The sequence below is a fragment of the Pagrus pagrus genome, assembly GCF_965226575.1.
Source record: "Pagrus pagrus genome assembly, chromosome: 16".
In the NCBI taxonomy this organism is placed as follows: Eukaryota; Metazoa; Chordata; class Actinopteri; order Spariformes; family Sparidae; genus Pagrus; species Pagrus pagrus.
Window position 1 is genome coordinate 616434 of NC_140200.1, and position 14302 is coordinate 630735.

General features: G+C 45.5%; 2 protein-coding genes across 5 annotated transcripts; both read left to right on the forward strand.

Annotated features, from left to right (window-relative positions):
- The first annotated feature begins 157 nt into the window (after nt 1-157).
- On the forward strand, nt 158-4169 carry xrcc3 (X-ray repair complementing defective repair in Chinese hamster cells 3). 3 transcript variants are annotated; one of them, XM_084376828.1, is made up of 7 exons: nt 158-385; nt 1083-1220; nt 1372-1581; nt 2141-2295; nt 2352-2582; nt 3607-3644; nt 3883-4169. In XM_084376828.1, exons 1-7 carry the CDS (start codon nt 331-333, stop codon nt 4118-4120), a joined length of 1065 nt encoding a protein of 354 aa, XP_084232954.1. In that variant the 5' UTR covers nt 158-330; the 3' UTR covers nt 4121-4169. The 3 variants fall into 3 exon arrangements, with proteins under 3 accessions (XP_084232954.1, XP_084232956.1, XP_084232955.1); XM_084376830.1 differs by having other exon boundaries at nt 166-385; nt 2370-2582; XM_084376829.1 differs by lacking the exon at nt 158-385 and adding an exon at nt 408-521.
- Nucleotides 4170-7420: 3251 nt separating this feature from the next.
- On the forward strand, nt 7421-14182 carry LOC311271223 (protein Z-dependent protease inhibitor-like). 2 transcript variants are annotated; one of them, XM_084376815.1, is made up of 6 exons: nt 7421-7529; nt 11262-11558; nt 11687-11980; nt 12146-12419; nt 12729-12876; nt 13146-14182. In XM_084376815.1, exons 2-6 carry the CDS (start codon nt 11276-11278, stop codon nt 13332-13334), a joined length of 1188 nt encoding a protein of 395 aa, XP_084232941.1. In that variant the 5' UTR covers nt 7421-7529; nt 11262-11275; the 3' UTR covers nt 13335-14182. The 2 variants fall into 2 exon arrangements, with proteins under 2 accessions (XP_084232941.1, XP_084232940.1); XM_084376814.1 differs by having other exon boundaries at nt 7423-7529; nt 11259-11558.
- Nucleotides 14183-14302: the final 120 nt, after the last annotated feature.

A 14302-nucleotide genomic window follows, 5' to 3' on the forward strand; every position in this document is an offset into this window, starting at 1 on the left:
TTTGTTGATCGATGACGGAAAAATTTGGCGTTGAAAATGAAATATTTGGTTTCAGGTTTTTGCTGTAAATCAAACGGTACAGTTCATGTGCATCATTATAAAGCTGACATGATTTATATATTTAAACCGGGTCCGCTCGCCCCCCTACACATCTGCATAAATGGTTCCGACCGACGACACGTGATGACGTTTCTCCTTCGGGCGGGTATTTTCCGGTGTGGAGCTGTTCGGACAGAAAGAGACGAGCAAATTAATCAATTCTGAATAAAGTCGTTTTTACCGAGTTTGTGGCTGAAGCCGCGGCGGGGACAGTATGTCCTCTGCGGGGACATGGACCTGCATCAGCTGGAGCTCAACCCGAGGATCACCGCAGCCGCGAGGAGAGGTGGGCCGCGTCTCCGGACTCCGTCCAGAAACTGGACACGTATCTCATCCCTAACTGCTTCATGTACTGACAGTACACAGCATGACTTCACACTTGGTCGTATACTTTATGTGTAGTGACAGGTGTGTAGTGACAGGTGTGTAGTACAGGTGTGTAGTGACCGGTGTGTAGTGACCGGTGTGTAGTGACAGGTGTGTAGTGACCGGTGTGTAGTACAGGTGTGTAGTGACCGGTGTGTAGTGACAGGTGTGTAGTACAGGTGTGTAGTGACCGGTGTGTAGTACAGGTGTGTAGTGACCGGTGTGTAGTGACAGGTGTGTAGTACAGGTGTGTAGTGACAGGTGTGTAGTACAGGTGTGTAGTGACCGGTGTGTAGTGACCGGTGTGTAGTGACAGGTGTGTAGTACAGGTGTGTAGTGACCGGTGTGTAGTACAGGTGTGTAGTGACCGGTGTGTAGTGACCGGTGTGTAGTGACAGGTGTGTAGTACAGGTGTGTAGTGACCGGTGTGTAGTACAGGTGTGTAGTGACCGGTGTGTAGTGACCGGTGTGTAGTGACCGGTGTGTAGTGACAGGTGTGTAGTGACCGGTGTGTAGTGACCGGTGTGTAGTGACCCTCGGTAGACTCGTAAGATAATGTTCACTGAAGCTTGTTGTTACTATGATCATCGTCACCATGTTGTGTTTTTTACCTCCAGCTAAACTAAAGTCAGTCCGGGACGTGTTGTGTGTTTCTGGTCTGGACCTGCAGAGACTCACCGGTCTGTCCAGCTCAGACGTCCAGCAGCTGATCAGTGCCGCAGCCACCGCCTGCAGACCCCACCCTCCAGTCCCAGGTAAGACCAGGACTGATGCAGCCTGATTGGATGTCACAAAGTCATGTCACTGTGTGTGTGTGTGTGTGTGTGTGTGTGTGTGTGTGTGTGTGTGTGTGTGTGTGTGTGTGTGTGTGTGTGTGTGTGTGTGTGTGTGTGTGTGTGTGTGTAGCCCTTCTGCTTCATCGTGGAGAGTGTCGCAGGTTGGAGTCCGGTCTCAGACTCAGTGTCGGGTGTCCGGTGCTGGATGAGCTGCTGAGGGGGGGTCTTCCTGTGGGCGTCACTGAGCTGTCAGGAGAGAGTGGAGCAGGGAAGACGCAGCTGGCTCTGCAGCTCTGTCTGTCTGTACAGTACCCAACACAGCATGGAGGACTGAACTCAGGTCAGTGAACACACCGTCATGACAATGGACTGATTTCACACCTCACTCACTCTTCAGCCTGAGTAACTGCAGTAATTAGGTGTAATCAGGTGTTGAAGCAGTATTTGGATGTTGCGTTCACTGACCAGCCTGCAACAGTGTCTCTGCATGATGCGTTCACTGACCAGCCTGCAACAGTGTCTCTGCATGATGCGTTCACTGACCAGCCTGCAACAGTAGCCCTTTTCACACAGAGACACCGCATTATCGCCACAGCGCCGGTTTGCCAATTCTCTGCCGCGGTTTGTTCACACAGAACCAAGCAGTTCTGGCGTAAAGACGCACCAGTGTGTAATTCACACAGAAAGCCGGCGCTGTGGGTCCAAAAGAGGCGTGACGGTACACGTCATGAAGATGACGTGCGCCATGTTTCCCCCGGTGTCTTCCTGTTAATCTAAACATGTACCAGCTGACTCTTTATAATCATATGATGCTGTTACAATGTGTTGTGACGGAGGTCCTGACCCACCAAACATCCTGTGTATCTGCATGATACGTTCACTGACCTGTCTCTCTGTAGGAGCTGTGTATATCTGCACTGAGGACGTCTTTCCAAGCAGTCGTCTGCAGCAGCTGATCTCAGATCAGTCGTGTCTTCGCTCAGACGTCCCTCCGACTCTGATCAGCAGACTCCAGTTCAGTGATCATGTTTACATTGAACACACCGCTGACCTGGTGAGTGTGCGTGTGCGTGCGACCTCATATCAGTGCGACTGTTGACACGCTGACAGGTGTTTGTTTACCTGAAGGAGTCCCTCCAGGTGTGTCTGTCTCGCCGTGTCCCCCTCCTGTTGGCCCGTGGTGCGGTCCGCCTCCTGGTCGTTGACTCTGTGGCGGCTCTGTTCAGGTGTGAGTTCCAGGCTTCTGAATGGCTGGAGAGGACCAAACAGCTGCTCAGCTTCTCCTCGACACTGCATCACCTGAGCCAGGAGTTCAACACACCTGTCCTCTGTATCAACCAGGTAACACACACACACACACACACACACAAATGACATTATTTATCATTTTTAACGATTAAAACAGAACTAATAATAATCAAGAGATTTAAAGTGAAGTGTTAACTGTCAACTGAGAGACGCACTGACATCATTTCTTATTTTGCCGGTGATGTTTTCCTCATTAATGAGGCGTTTTATCTCCTCTGATATTAATCAGTGTTTAGTTTTATGACCTGTGATCAAATCAAACGTGTCTGCTCAGACATTCAGACATTTACTGGTTAAAGTTACAGTGAATATAGTTTAGACCTACACTTGATTTAAAGGAGCATTTTGTAAGATCTGGTCATAATTTTAGTTTAAAACATTTAAAAGATGAACTGACTCCATTAAAAGAGGTGTGAAGAAGTAACAGTCCTGGCATTATGTCCCAGATGTCTTTGTACTGTATTACAGAGAGATCCACTGCTGAGCAGCCAGGGACGGGCCGTCTCCTCTGTAATACGTACTGTAATGAGTCCTCCTGGCCAGGGGACGATAATGAGTCGCTGTAGCCTCTAGTGTGCTGCAGCAGATGATGAAGTCGAGCCGGCCAGAGGAACTACGTAGAGAAGTTAACAGCCTCGGTTAGCACTAAGAAGCAGAAGCTCCACAAAAACGACTTTTATCATCATCTCAAACAACAGCTCCTGAAAAGACACCACGTAAAAACGAGATAAACATGAGCACATATCGTCGAGAAAACCTCAATTTTTAAGAACAGCACTGTTTAAACATTAGCTCCTCTTCCTCAGTATAAGTATAATATTTATTACAGTAGATGTTGATGAAGGTTCTCGGTCATCCAGGTCTTGGTAAATCTAGGTGCTGTATCGTAGGCAACTGGACCTCTTGGATGAGAGGTGAGACGTCCTCAAGAAACTGAAGTTCCAGTTGCCTACGATACAGCACCCAGATTTTTGTGAAGTATATTTATTGCAGTAGATGACTTACAGTGTTGCTGATCAACAACATGTTTATTAAATGTTTGGTGTTTGTGTTTCAGGTCACTGACGTGTTCAACAGCTCAGACGACACTTTGGGGTAAGAACGATTGAACTGTGTTCAGTGTTAAGATCTGAAGAATGATTGAAAGACAAAGTTTGATCAAACAGCAGAAGAACAGCAGCTCAGATTTGAATCAAATGAAGTCATTCAGCTCGTTAAGCAAAGTCTGTAAACATCTGACTGTTTGATATTTTGTGTTGATTTCATTTTTAAAGAGAAACCGACTGAATTATTAATGAACAGATACTAAAACGTCTTGTTTTATTTCTCTCAGTCCTCTGTCCTCCAAAGTGTCACCAGCTCTGGGGTTGGCCTGGGCCAATCAGGTGATGGTTCGGCTGATGATGCGGCGCCTTCAGGAGACGGTTACCCGTGGCAACCAGCGCAGCGCCCTCCGCAGGCTGGAGGTGGTGTTCGCGCCTCATCTGGCCCGAGACGGACGAAACGCCGCCGTGTGGAGGGAGGGAGTCCGAGGAGTGACGGGCTCAGACTGCACAGACGTACAACACTAATGAATGTATACAAACTGACAGAAATATATTAAAGTTTATAATTAAATCAGATGATGTCATCGTTTGAATTTTTAACTATTCATGGACAAAAGTCAATGGACAGGTGAATGTGTGCTGAGATTAAAACTGCAGTATTCCTGTTGATGTTTTCTACACACATGTATATGTACATATGTGTATGTGTGTGTGTCTGTGTGTATGTATATATATATATATATACACACAGACACACACACACATATACGTACATATATATATATATACATATACGTCTGTATGTATATGTGTGTGTATATATGTGTGTCAATGCATATATATGATGTGTATGTGTACATACAGACCCTTTCCAATAAATTAGAATATCATGGAAAAGTTATTTATTTCCATAATTCCATTCAAACAGTTAAACTTTCATAGATTATAGATTCAGGGCCCACAATTTAAACGATTTCAAGTATTTATTTGTTTATTTGTACATAATTTGGGCTTCCAGCTCATAAAACCCACGAAAACAGGAATTCAAAAAATTAGAATACTGTGAAGAAATCACCGATTACTTCTCAGTTTCACATCTGTGGCGTTGCCTGGGAGTTATGGAAGCCCAGATTTCCTTGATGCTTGCTGTCAGCTCTTCTTTGTTTTTGGGTCTGGTGCCCCTCATTCTCCTCTTGATAATACCCCATAGATTCTCAATGGGGTTTAGGTCCGGCGAGTTGGCTGGCCAGTCAAGCACTGTGATGGCATGGGCATCAAACCAGGTTCTGGTGCTTCTGGCGGTATGGGCAGGGGCCAGGTCCTGCTGGAAGATGAAATCTGCATCTCCATACAGATCCTCAGCAGAAGGAATCATGAAGTCCTCTAAAACATTCTGGTAGACTGTTGCGGTGACCTTGGATTTAAGAAGGAGTTTACCAACACCTGCACCGGACATTGCACCCCAAATCATGACTGACTGTGGATATTTCACACTGGACCTCAAGCAGCTTGGGTTCTGTTCCTCACCCGTCTTCCTCCAAACCCTTGGACCTTGATTCCCGAATGAAAGGCACACTTTACTTTCATCGGAAAAGAGGACCTTGGACCACTGGCCAACAGTCCAGTCCTTCTTCTCCTTGGCCCAGTTGAGACGCCTCCTACGTTGGCTCAGGCTCAGAAGTGGCTTGACCCGAGGAACCCGACAGTTGTAGCCCATCTCCCTGATGCGTCTGAATGTGGTGGTTTTTGAAGCTGTGACTCGCCTCATTCCACTCTTTCTGGATCTCTGCCAGATTCTTGAATCTTCTCTGTTTGATAATCGGCTGAAGCCCACGGTCATCTCTTCTGCTGGTGCATCTTCTCCTGCCACATTTTGCCCTTCCACTAGACTTTCCATTGATATGCTTGGACACAGCACTCTGTGAACAGCCAGCCTCCTTAGCTATGAACTTTTGTGGCTTACCCATCCTATGGAGGGTATCAATGATGGTCTTCTGGCCAGTTGTCAAGTCTGCAGTCTTCCCCATATTGAACCGAACTGAGACAATTGAACCAAAGTGAAGCAATTTAATGACACCTGGGGAAACATGTGCAGGAGCTTTGAGTTTAGTAGATGATTAGTGTGTGACACTGAGACCCCGTACACACGTAGCCGGGTATCTGCTAAAACGAATATATTTTTCTACGTTTGGACCTGTCATCCACATGAAAACGCATCATAAACGAATATTTAAAAGAACTCCGGGCAAAGTGAAGATTTGCGAATACTCCGTTTATGCATTTGCGTGTAGACAGAGATAACCAGAGTTTTGCGTTTTCAAACGTCACAATATGCGCCAAAACAACAACAAATCTGCTCTGACATCGAACGTGCGACCTTTGTTTACTGCAGAAGCATGGCTCCGAGTGCCTTGAAAACTGTGGTGGTGTTAATTATTGTGCAGGCGCTGTTTACCTCTTTGATTTTACAAGCCCAACTACTGCTCCAAGAGCACAGGCGACGGATAACATTGCGGTCGGTGATTTACCCCCTCATAACCACTCCACGTAGGCATGTTCCTCGCCGAATGCGAGGAATCGAGGTTTGGAAGGCTTATGAATGTGATTGAAAACGCAGATGTTCGGTTATGTGTGGAAGGGTTTTTTTTCGAAAACGAGGTAGTGTGGATAAAATTTATTTTATAAACAGAGGGGGGGAAATATTCGGTTTTAAAAATACCCGGCTACGTGTGTACATTCATGCCCTGCAAAATTTGGGCTGATTTCTTCACAGTATTCAAATTTTTTGAATTCCTGTTTTCGTGGGTTTTATGAGCTGGAAACCCAAATTATAATCTATAATCTATGAAAGTTTAACTTTTTGAATGGAATTATGGAAAAAAATAAACTTTTCTCTGATATTCAAATTTTTTGGAAAGGGTCTGTATGTTATTTATATATATGATGCTAGATGTAGATGCTTTGGCAACATTGTTGTAAAACTTTCATGCCAATAAAGCCCCTTTGAATTTAATTGAATTGAATATGTATATATACACACATATATATATGTGTGTGTATATATGTATATGTGTGTGTATATGTATATACATAATGTATATTTAGCCATGTATTATATTCTGACTGCAGCAGTATTATTACAGACAGTATCAGAGTATCAGACAGCAGCAGCACATCTTTGATTATCTGTTTATTTTGACTTATTGTGATTAGAATTTAATTATTTTAATCATTTTTCTCATTTAAAACACAACCTGTATCTGTGTGTTTGACTGTTGTCTCCTGCAGCAGTTCCTCCTGCTGACCGCATAATAACACTATGACGTCAGACTGCTGGCAGTGCGCCTGCGCGGTTTAACCCCGGTAGTCCCACAGATCTAGAGAAGCGGCTTTCAAAATAAAAGTGAAAGTAAAAGCTGAATGTTTAAGCTGTTCGATGACCTGAACTCTAAAATAAAGTGATGATGACCATGACGTGGATGAAAGCTTCATTACAACAGAGGTAAGTGTAGATCCAGTTTAATGGCACAGAATATGAACATGTGAGGAGCTGAAATCACAGTTTTACTCTTGATGAGAAATTAATTATTAAAACATTGTAGTTCATTTCCTGTCAATAAACGAACTGATTAATAAAGTACTAAAGTAGTTCAACTGAATTATTGATGTTGAATGATTGTATTTTTATTTTCAGGCTTAATTTGACTCGTTTCTTCCTGAAACATTATTTCATCAATAATCCTGTCAGAATTTCTTGGACTCTGTCGTTTCTGTTGTGTCTGTTAGGTCTGAACCTTGCTGCTGTGTGGACTCTTATTATGAAACGAATGACCGGAAGTCGCCTTGTTGTTTCCGGTGGTGATCAGGGCGCGAGATCGTTGGTGATGCGCAGCTCGTGAAGCTTCAGAGCAGAAAGATCGAAGATCAACAGAAGGTAGAGTCTGTTTGTTTGCTTGTTTGTTTGTTTGTTGACAGCGGCAGACTGACATCATTTGTTTACGATCAATACGTCATAAAGAGGTTACATCATCGATACAGAGCGATCAGATCAATGAGTGTACAGACGGCAAAGAGCTGATCAGTTAGTAATGTCTCTTATTGATCCGGACTGAACGGATCAGGACAACTGATCATTTCAAATTAAAAGCCTCGTTTAATAAACAAAAACAAAAACAGGAGCTGACGCGGGTGACGTCAGGGTGTGGCCCGGAAGTCCGATCGATCGTGTTAGAGATCAGTTTGTCATGAACATGTTTTCACCTGCAGTGATCAGTTTTATGACAGGTGGCTGTAGTGATGATGTAATTAATTAATGATGACATCATCAGAAAGAAAAGAAAACATCTGACAGCCAATCAGAGGCCAGAATTGTCAGACCAGGACCACGCCCATGTTGACTGCTCACCTCCTCGTCTCCTTGTCTCCTCTCTCCTGGTCTTCTCATCTCCTCTTCCTCTCTTTGCATCCTCCTCTCCTCTCTCCTCGTCTTCTCCCTCCTCCTCTCCTCTCTCCTCACCTTCTCATCTTCTCCATGTCTCCTCTCTCCTCACCTCCTCATCTTCTCCATGTCTCCTCTCTCCTCACCTTCTCATCACCTCGTCTTCTCCTCACCTCCTCTCTTCTCTCTCCTCGTCTCCTCATCTTCTCTCTCCTCTCTCCTGGTCTTCTCATCTCCTCTTCCTCTCTTTGCATCCTCCTCTCCTCTCTCCTCGTCTTCTCCCTCCTCCTCTCCTCTCTCCTCACCTCCTCATCTTCTCCATGTCTCCTCTCTCCTCACCTTCTCATCACCTTGCCTCTTCATCTTCTCCTCTCTCCTGGTCTTCTCATCAACTCGTCTTCTCCTCACCTCCTCTCTCCTCGTCTCCTCATCTTCTCTCTCCTCTCTCCTCGTCTCCTCTCTCCTCGTCTCCTCGTCTCCTCTCTCCTCGTCTCCTCTCTCCTCGTCTCCTCGTCTCCTCTCTCCTCGTCTCCTCTCTCCTCAGGTACGTTTCAGTTCTCTTCTTGTCGTTTTCTTGCTCCTCGCTTGAACCGGAAGTCGTTGCTGTCCGTCATCTTTCAGACTGTCCCTCATCTCTTATTCTCAGAGGAACGAGGAGCGAGGACACACAAGAGCGGCCTTCACAGAAGTATTTCACAGAGTAGACTGATCTGATACATCACAACATCACAGCACAGTGTAAAGACACAGTAAACAGTATGTTGATGAAGGTTCTCAGTCATCTGGGTCATGGTACCTCTAAGTTCTGTATCGAAGTCAAGTGGACTTGTTTCAGCTGGTTGAAGACGTGTCACCCCTCATCCAAGAGGCTTCTCCACTTCTAACTAGCTGGAGGAGCTGCAGGCTTTAAACTATGTGTGTGAGTGTCCTTACAGAGTGTGGGAGTGTCCTTACAGAGAGTGTGAGTGTCCTTACAGAGTGTGGGAGTGTCCTTACAGAGAGTGGGAGTGTCCTTACAGAGTATGGGAGTGTCCTTACAGAGAGTGGGAGTGTCCTTACATAGTGGGGGAGTGTCCTTACAGAGTGTGGGAGTGTCCTTACAGAGAGTGGGAATGTCCTTACAGAGTGTGGGAGTGTCCTTACATAGTGTGGGAGTGTCCTTACATAGTGTGGGAGTGTCCTTGCAGAGTATGGGAGTGTCCTTACAGAGAGTGGGAGTGTCCTTACATAGTGTGGGAGTGTCCTTACAATGTATTGGAGTAAGGGTTTAGGAATTGCAAAATGTTCATACAAAGTGCCTCATTTCAAGGGACTTAAAGTAACTGGAAACCATCCGCTCACCTTTTCTGCGTCCCACAAAGACACAACGGGTGGAACCAAAAATCTACAATTTGGACACATCAGAATAAAGTACAGATTTCCACTGTTCTGATGTCCATTCCTTGTGTTTCTTGGCCCAAACACTTCTCTTCTTCTTCTTGTTCTTCCTCAGTAGTGGCTTCTTTGCAGCAATTCGACCATGAAGGCCTGATTCACAGTCTCCTTTGAACAGTTGATGTTGAGATGTGTCTGCTACTTGAACTCTGTGATCATTTATGTGGGCACTAATCTGAGTCTGGTAACTCTAATGAACTTATCCTCTGCAGCAGAGGTAACTTCTTACTTCCCTATCTTCCTTTCCTGGGGCGGTCCTCATGAGAGCCAGTTTCATCATGTGTTTGATGGTTTTCGCGACTGCACTTGAGGATATATTCAAAGTTCTTGATATTTTCCAGATTGACTGACCTTCATGTCTTAAAGTAATGATGGACTGTCGTTTCTCTTTACTTAGCTGAGTGGTTCCTGGACCTGCGATACCTCTCCTTCACACACTTGGTTCTGTGATACCTCTCCTTCACACACTTGGTTCTGTGATACCTCTCCTTCACACACTTGGACCTGCTGCCCATGGCTGTGATATGGTCCTGCAGGGGGTGGGACTCCTTCACCAGCAGCGATGACAGCTTGTCCATCATCCTGCTCTCTCCCACCACCTGCACTGGGTCAAGAACCCCAGGATGGAGCTGGCCTTCTTCATAAGTTTATCAAGTCTCTTCCTGCCTGCTGCCGAGATGCTGCTGCTCCAGCAGACTACTCCATAGAAAATGGCTGATGCCACCACAGAGACATAGACAGTCCTCAGGAGTGTCCTCTGCACTCCAAAGGACCTGAGCTTCTCAGCAGATGGAGTCTGCTCTGACCTCTCTTATAGGTTGCTGCAGTGTGATCAGTCCAGTCCAGTTTATTGTTCAGGTGAACTCCCAGGTACTTTGTGACAACCAGGATTTCCACACTAGATTGCACCACCTACACACCCTGGAAACACCCATTTTTCACAGCCTACTCACCGATTCGTTCCCGGTTCACACCACAATTTAACTCCTCTTCCGTTATAATGATTCAGTGTTTTTTAGGAGGAGAAGAACAGCCAGTCGGAGGAGTATGAAGAAATGCCAACGGAGCTACACGCTCATTTTTGCGGTAAAACTCATAGTAAGGTGGTTCAAACCCTTAAAAACAGTTTGTCATCCTCCACCCACAGCCGTCTCTGATCAATAAATCCTCTTTATTCTCCCGGACTGCTCCATTCCCTCTGATCAGCTGTTTACGGAAGCCGGTCATTCACCCACAAACCAGCAGCAACATCTGGACTGGATTCTTAAACTGACTAGACTGGACTCCATGACTGACTGACGCTGTAAGTCAAAAGCGACTATTTCTTTTCTTTTTTTGAGAGTTTGTTTTTGTTACTTGGTTATAAATTGAGCGTTGCTACCTCACGGACTGAACTGTGAAATGAATCTTGACAAGGCACACCTGTTACTGAAAAACCATTCCAGGTGACGACCTCATGAAGCTGACTGAGAGAATGTCAGTGTGCAAAGCTGTCATCAAAGCAAAAGGTGGCTACTTTGAAGAATATAAAAAAGTTAAACATATTCTGGTTTGTTTAACACTTTTTTGTTTACTAAAATAATTCCATATGTGTTCCTTCATAGTTTGGATGTTTTCCGTACTAATTTACAATGTAGAAAATAATAAAAATAAAGAAAAACCATTGAATAAGAAGGTGTGTCCAAACCTTTGACTGGTACTATCAATCTGTCCAGACTCACCTGTCCTGACTCACCTGTCCCGACTCACCTTTCCTGACGCACCCATCAATAATTGTCCTGTCTCCTCCAGCAGAGGGCGCTGTGACCATGACACCCTCCGTTCCTCTCTCATTGGTCGGCCTCCTCCTCCTGAGTCTGGTCTCCTCTCAGACCATCAACTACCCCTTGGAGGACCTGACCAATAGGAATGCAGACTTCGCTGCTCAGCTGTACCGACTCGCCTCCAGTCGTACCGACGACAACGTCTTCCTGTCTCCTTTCACACTGTCCACAGCGTTGTCGGCGCTGCTCAGCACCGCCAATGGGCCGACGCAGGAACAGCTGCTGCAGGGACTCAGCCTGACTGGACTGGACCCACAGACCCTCCCAGGTATGCCAGAGGTTTCAGGGGCCCTCTTTAGGGGTCAGAGGTCACCTGTTAGGGTCAGAGGAGGACTTCAGACTGTGTCTATTCTGGTTTTTAACTGCGACGTCTCATTTGGTCTCTGCTGGTCTCAGATTTGTTTCAGGCTCTGAGGTCCGCTGTCCTGCAGGGCAGCGTAGTCATGAACCTGCGGCAGGGCGTGGCCATCCTCCCCTCCAGCAGCTTCTCTGTGTCATCGACCTACCTGGACCTGGTTCAAACCAAGTTTGGGGGGAATGTTCAGAGTCTGGCCTACACGTCGCCGCAGGAAGCCACTGACACCATCAACCGCTGGGCCCAGGACCAGACTGGAGACCGAGTCCAGGAGCTGGTTACCAACCTAGACCACCAGACCCAGCTGCTGCTCGCCACCACTGCTTTCTACCAGAGTACGTATCACCTGTCAGAGTGTGGGGTCATCAGTCAGAATGCAGGGTTACCTACCTGAACACAGGATCATTTATCAGGAACCTGTCATCTGTTGGATGGCGAGGTCACCTGTCCGTTGAAATAATGAAAATAATCAATTAAATAATGTTTTGTCTGTGTTCCAGCCCGCTTCAGTCCGTCCTTTAACTCGTCGTTCACTCAGGACGAGCGGTTCTACGTGGACAGGTATCACATCGTCATGGTTCCCATGATGTTCCGGGCTGATAAGTTCTTCCTGGCATACGACCGCTCGTTGAAAGTCGGCGTGTTGAAGCTGCCGATGGCGGACGGGACAGCCATGTTGGTTTTGCTGCCCGATGAAGACGTGGATATCAGCACCGTTGAAGAGGAAGTGACTGGAGAGAAGATCCGGGCCTGGATCAGACAGCTGAAGAAGACGTGAGACACCTTCTCCCTCTTTTCTTTCTTCCTCCTTATCTCCTACCTTACTTCCCTCCCCTCTCTCCTTCCTTTACTCCTTTCCTTCATCTTTCTTTTTCCCTTTTTTTTCATCGTTCTGCCTTCCATCCTTCCTTATCTCCATCTTTGTTCTCTCCCTTACTCCATCCTTCCTTCCTCCCTTCTGTCCTTCCTTAATTCCTTCCCTCCTTCTTCCTCAGACTCTGGTTTTCCTATAAAAATGTTTTTGATTTGTTTACCATTGCAAATTTAAGCGGTCTGCCTGTTGCTGTTTTATTTTGTAAACAGGAAGTTGGAGGTGCAGCTGCCTCGCTTCCTGTTGGAGCGTTCCTACTCGCTGCGCGACATCCTGCAGACTCTTAACATCACTCAGGTGTTTCAGGATGACGCTGATATCATCAACATGGGTGGAGCTAAAGGACCCAAACTCACACAGGTCAGTTTTGTTTTACAGTCAGGTCAGAACACTGCTTACAGCCGAGCTAAAGAGGCTAACCATAGCCTGGAGGCTAACATTATTAGCCTTGAGTTGATGATGTGTCGATGAAGACTTATTGATGAAGACGTCTGACGGGGCAGCAGGTCTCTGATCCACCGGTTTCATTTGTAACTCTTATTATTACTTATTGCTGTATTTCATATCTTGTGTCTTTTATTGTGAAAGTCTTCCTGTTTACGTCTGACCTGTTTGTTTTTCATCCACAGGTCTATCAAAAATCCGTCGTGTCCGTTGATGAGAGCAGCGATGACATCACCGCGGGAGGCGGAGCGAACATCTTCTCCACTCTTCCTCCTCGACTGACCATCAACAGACCCTTCATCTTCATCATCTACCAGCAGGCGACTGGCAGCGTGCTGTTCATGGGCCGTGTCATCGACCCTACCAAGAAGTAGAATGAAGCCCCGCCCACCTAAGTTACCGTTGCTACACCTGTCAAAATGTACTTCCTGTTTACAGATAATAATCCAAGCTCTGGATTCCTCAGAACTTCTCTCTTCATCAGTCTGTGATCAGTTTTATTTTGATGTTAAACTGAGGTGAAATAATTTACAGGTTAAACTCTACCTGTTTACCTGTTCACCTGTAAAGGGTGCAGGAGGGATCTGTTGGTTAATGATGCCCTCTGCTGGTGATGCCTGACAGTCTGACAGCCATATTTACTAAAGAATCGCACACACAGTCATCGAGTTGATAAAAACTTGTATTCTGCAAACTTCAGCTGACTGAGGGCTGAAGGCTGCCCTCTACAGGACAGACGATGAACATTAAATAAGTATTTAATACTGAATCCAGGGCTTGAATTGGTCTGTGTTTCTCTGTGATGTCTCTTTGGCTCTGAATGCTCGGCACGAAAACAAATCTGGTAAAAATCTGTGATAGAACATCACATGTGAGTATTCTCAGTAGAACTACTACTACTATAACTGGCCGTAGTATTAGTACATATTAGTGGTAAATTAGTTTCCTGCCTGACACTGAGGCTGCTGGTTATTCATGTAACTCTGGTCCTGTGCATATGAATGATGCTCTGCTCTACAGGTAAAGATAAATAACAATTGATAAACTTATAACATTGCTTCAGCTGTTTAGCAAATGTTAGCATGACAACCACCATCATACATATGTACTGTATATATAAAGTTCATGACTGAAACATACTAACTGTATTTAACTATTTAAATATATGTACTGTTAAATATGTGTGTACCACCTACAGTTAAACATTAAACATTAAATGTCATTTTTTTCCTAATGAATCTCTGATGTAACAGCACGTCATCAAACATCACAGTGACATCCCAGTTTCCAAAACAATCGACGCATCGAACAATTACATACAAACCTGTTAGACCTCCGAGTT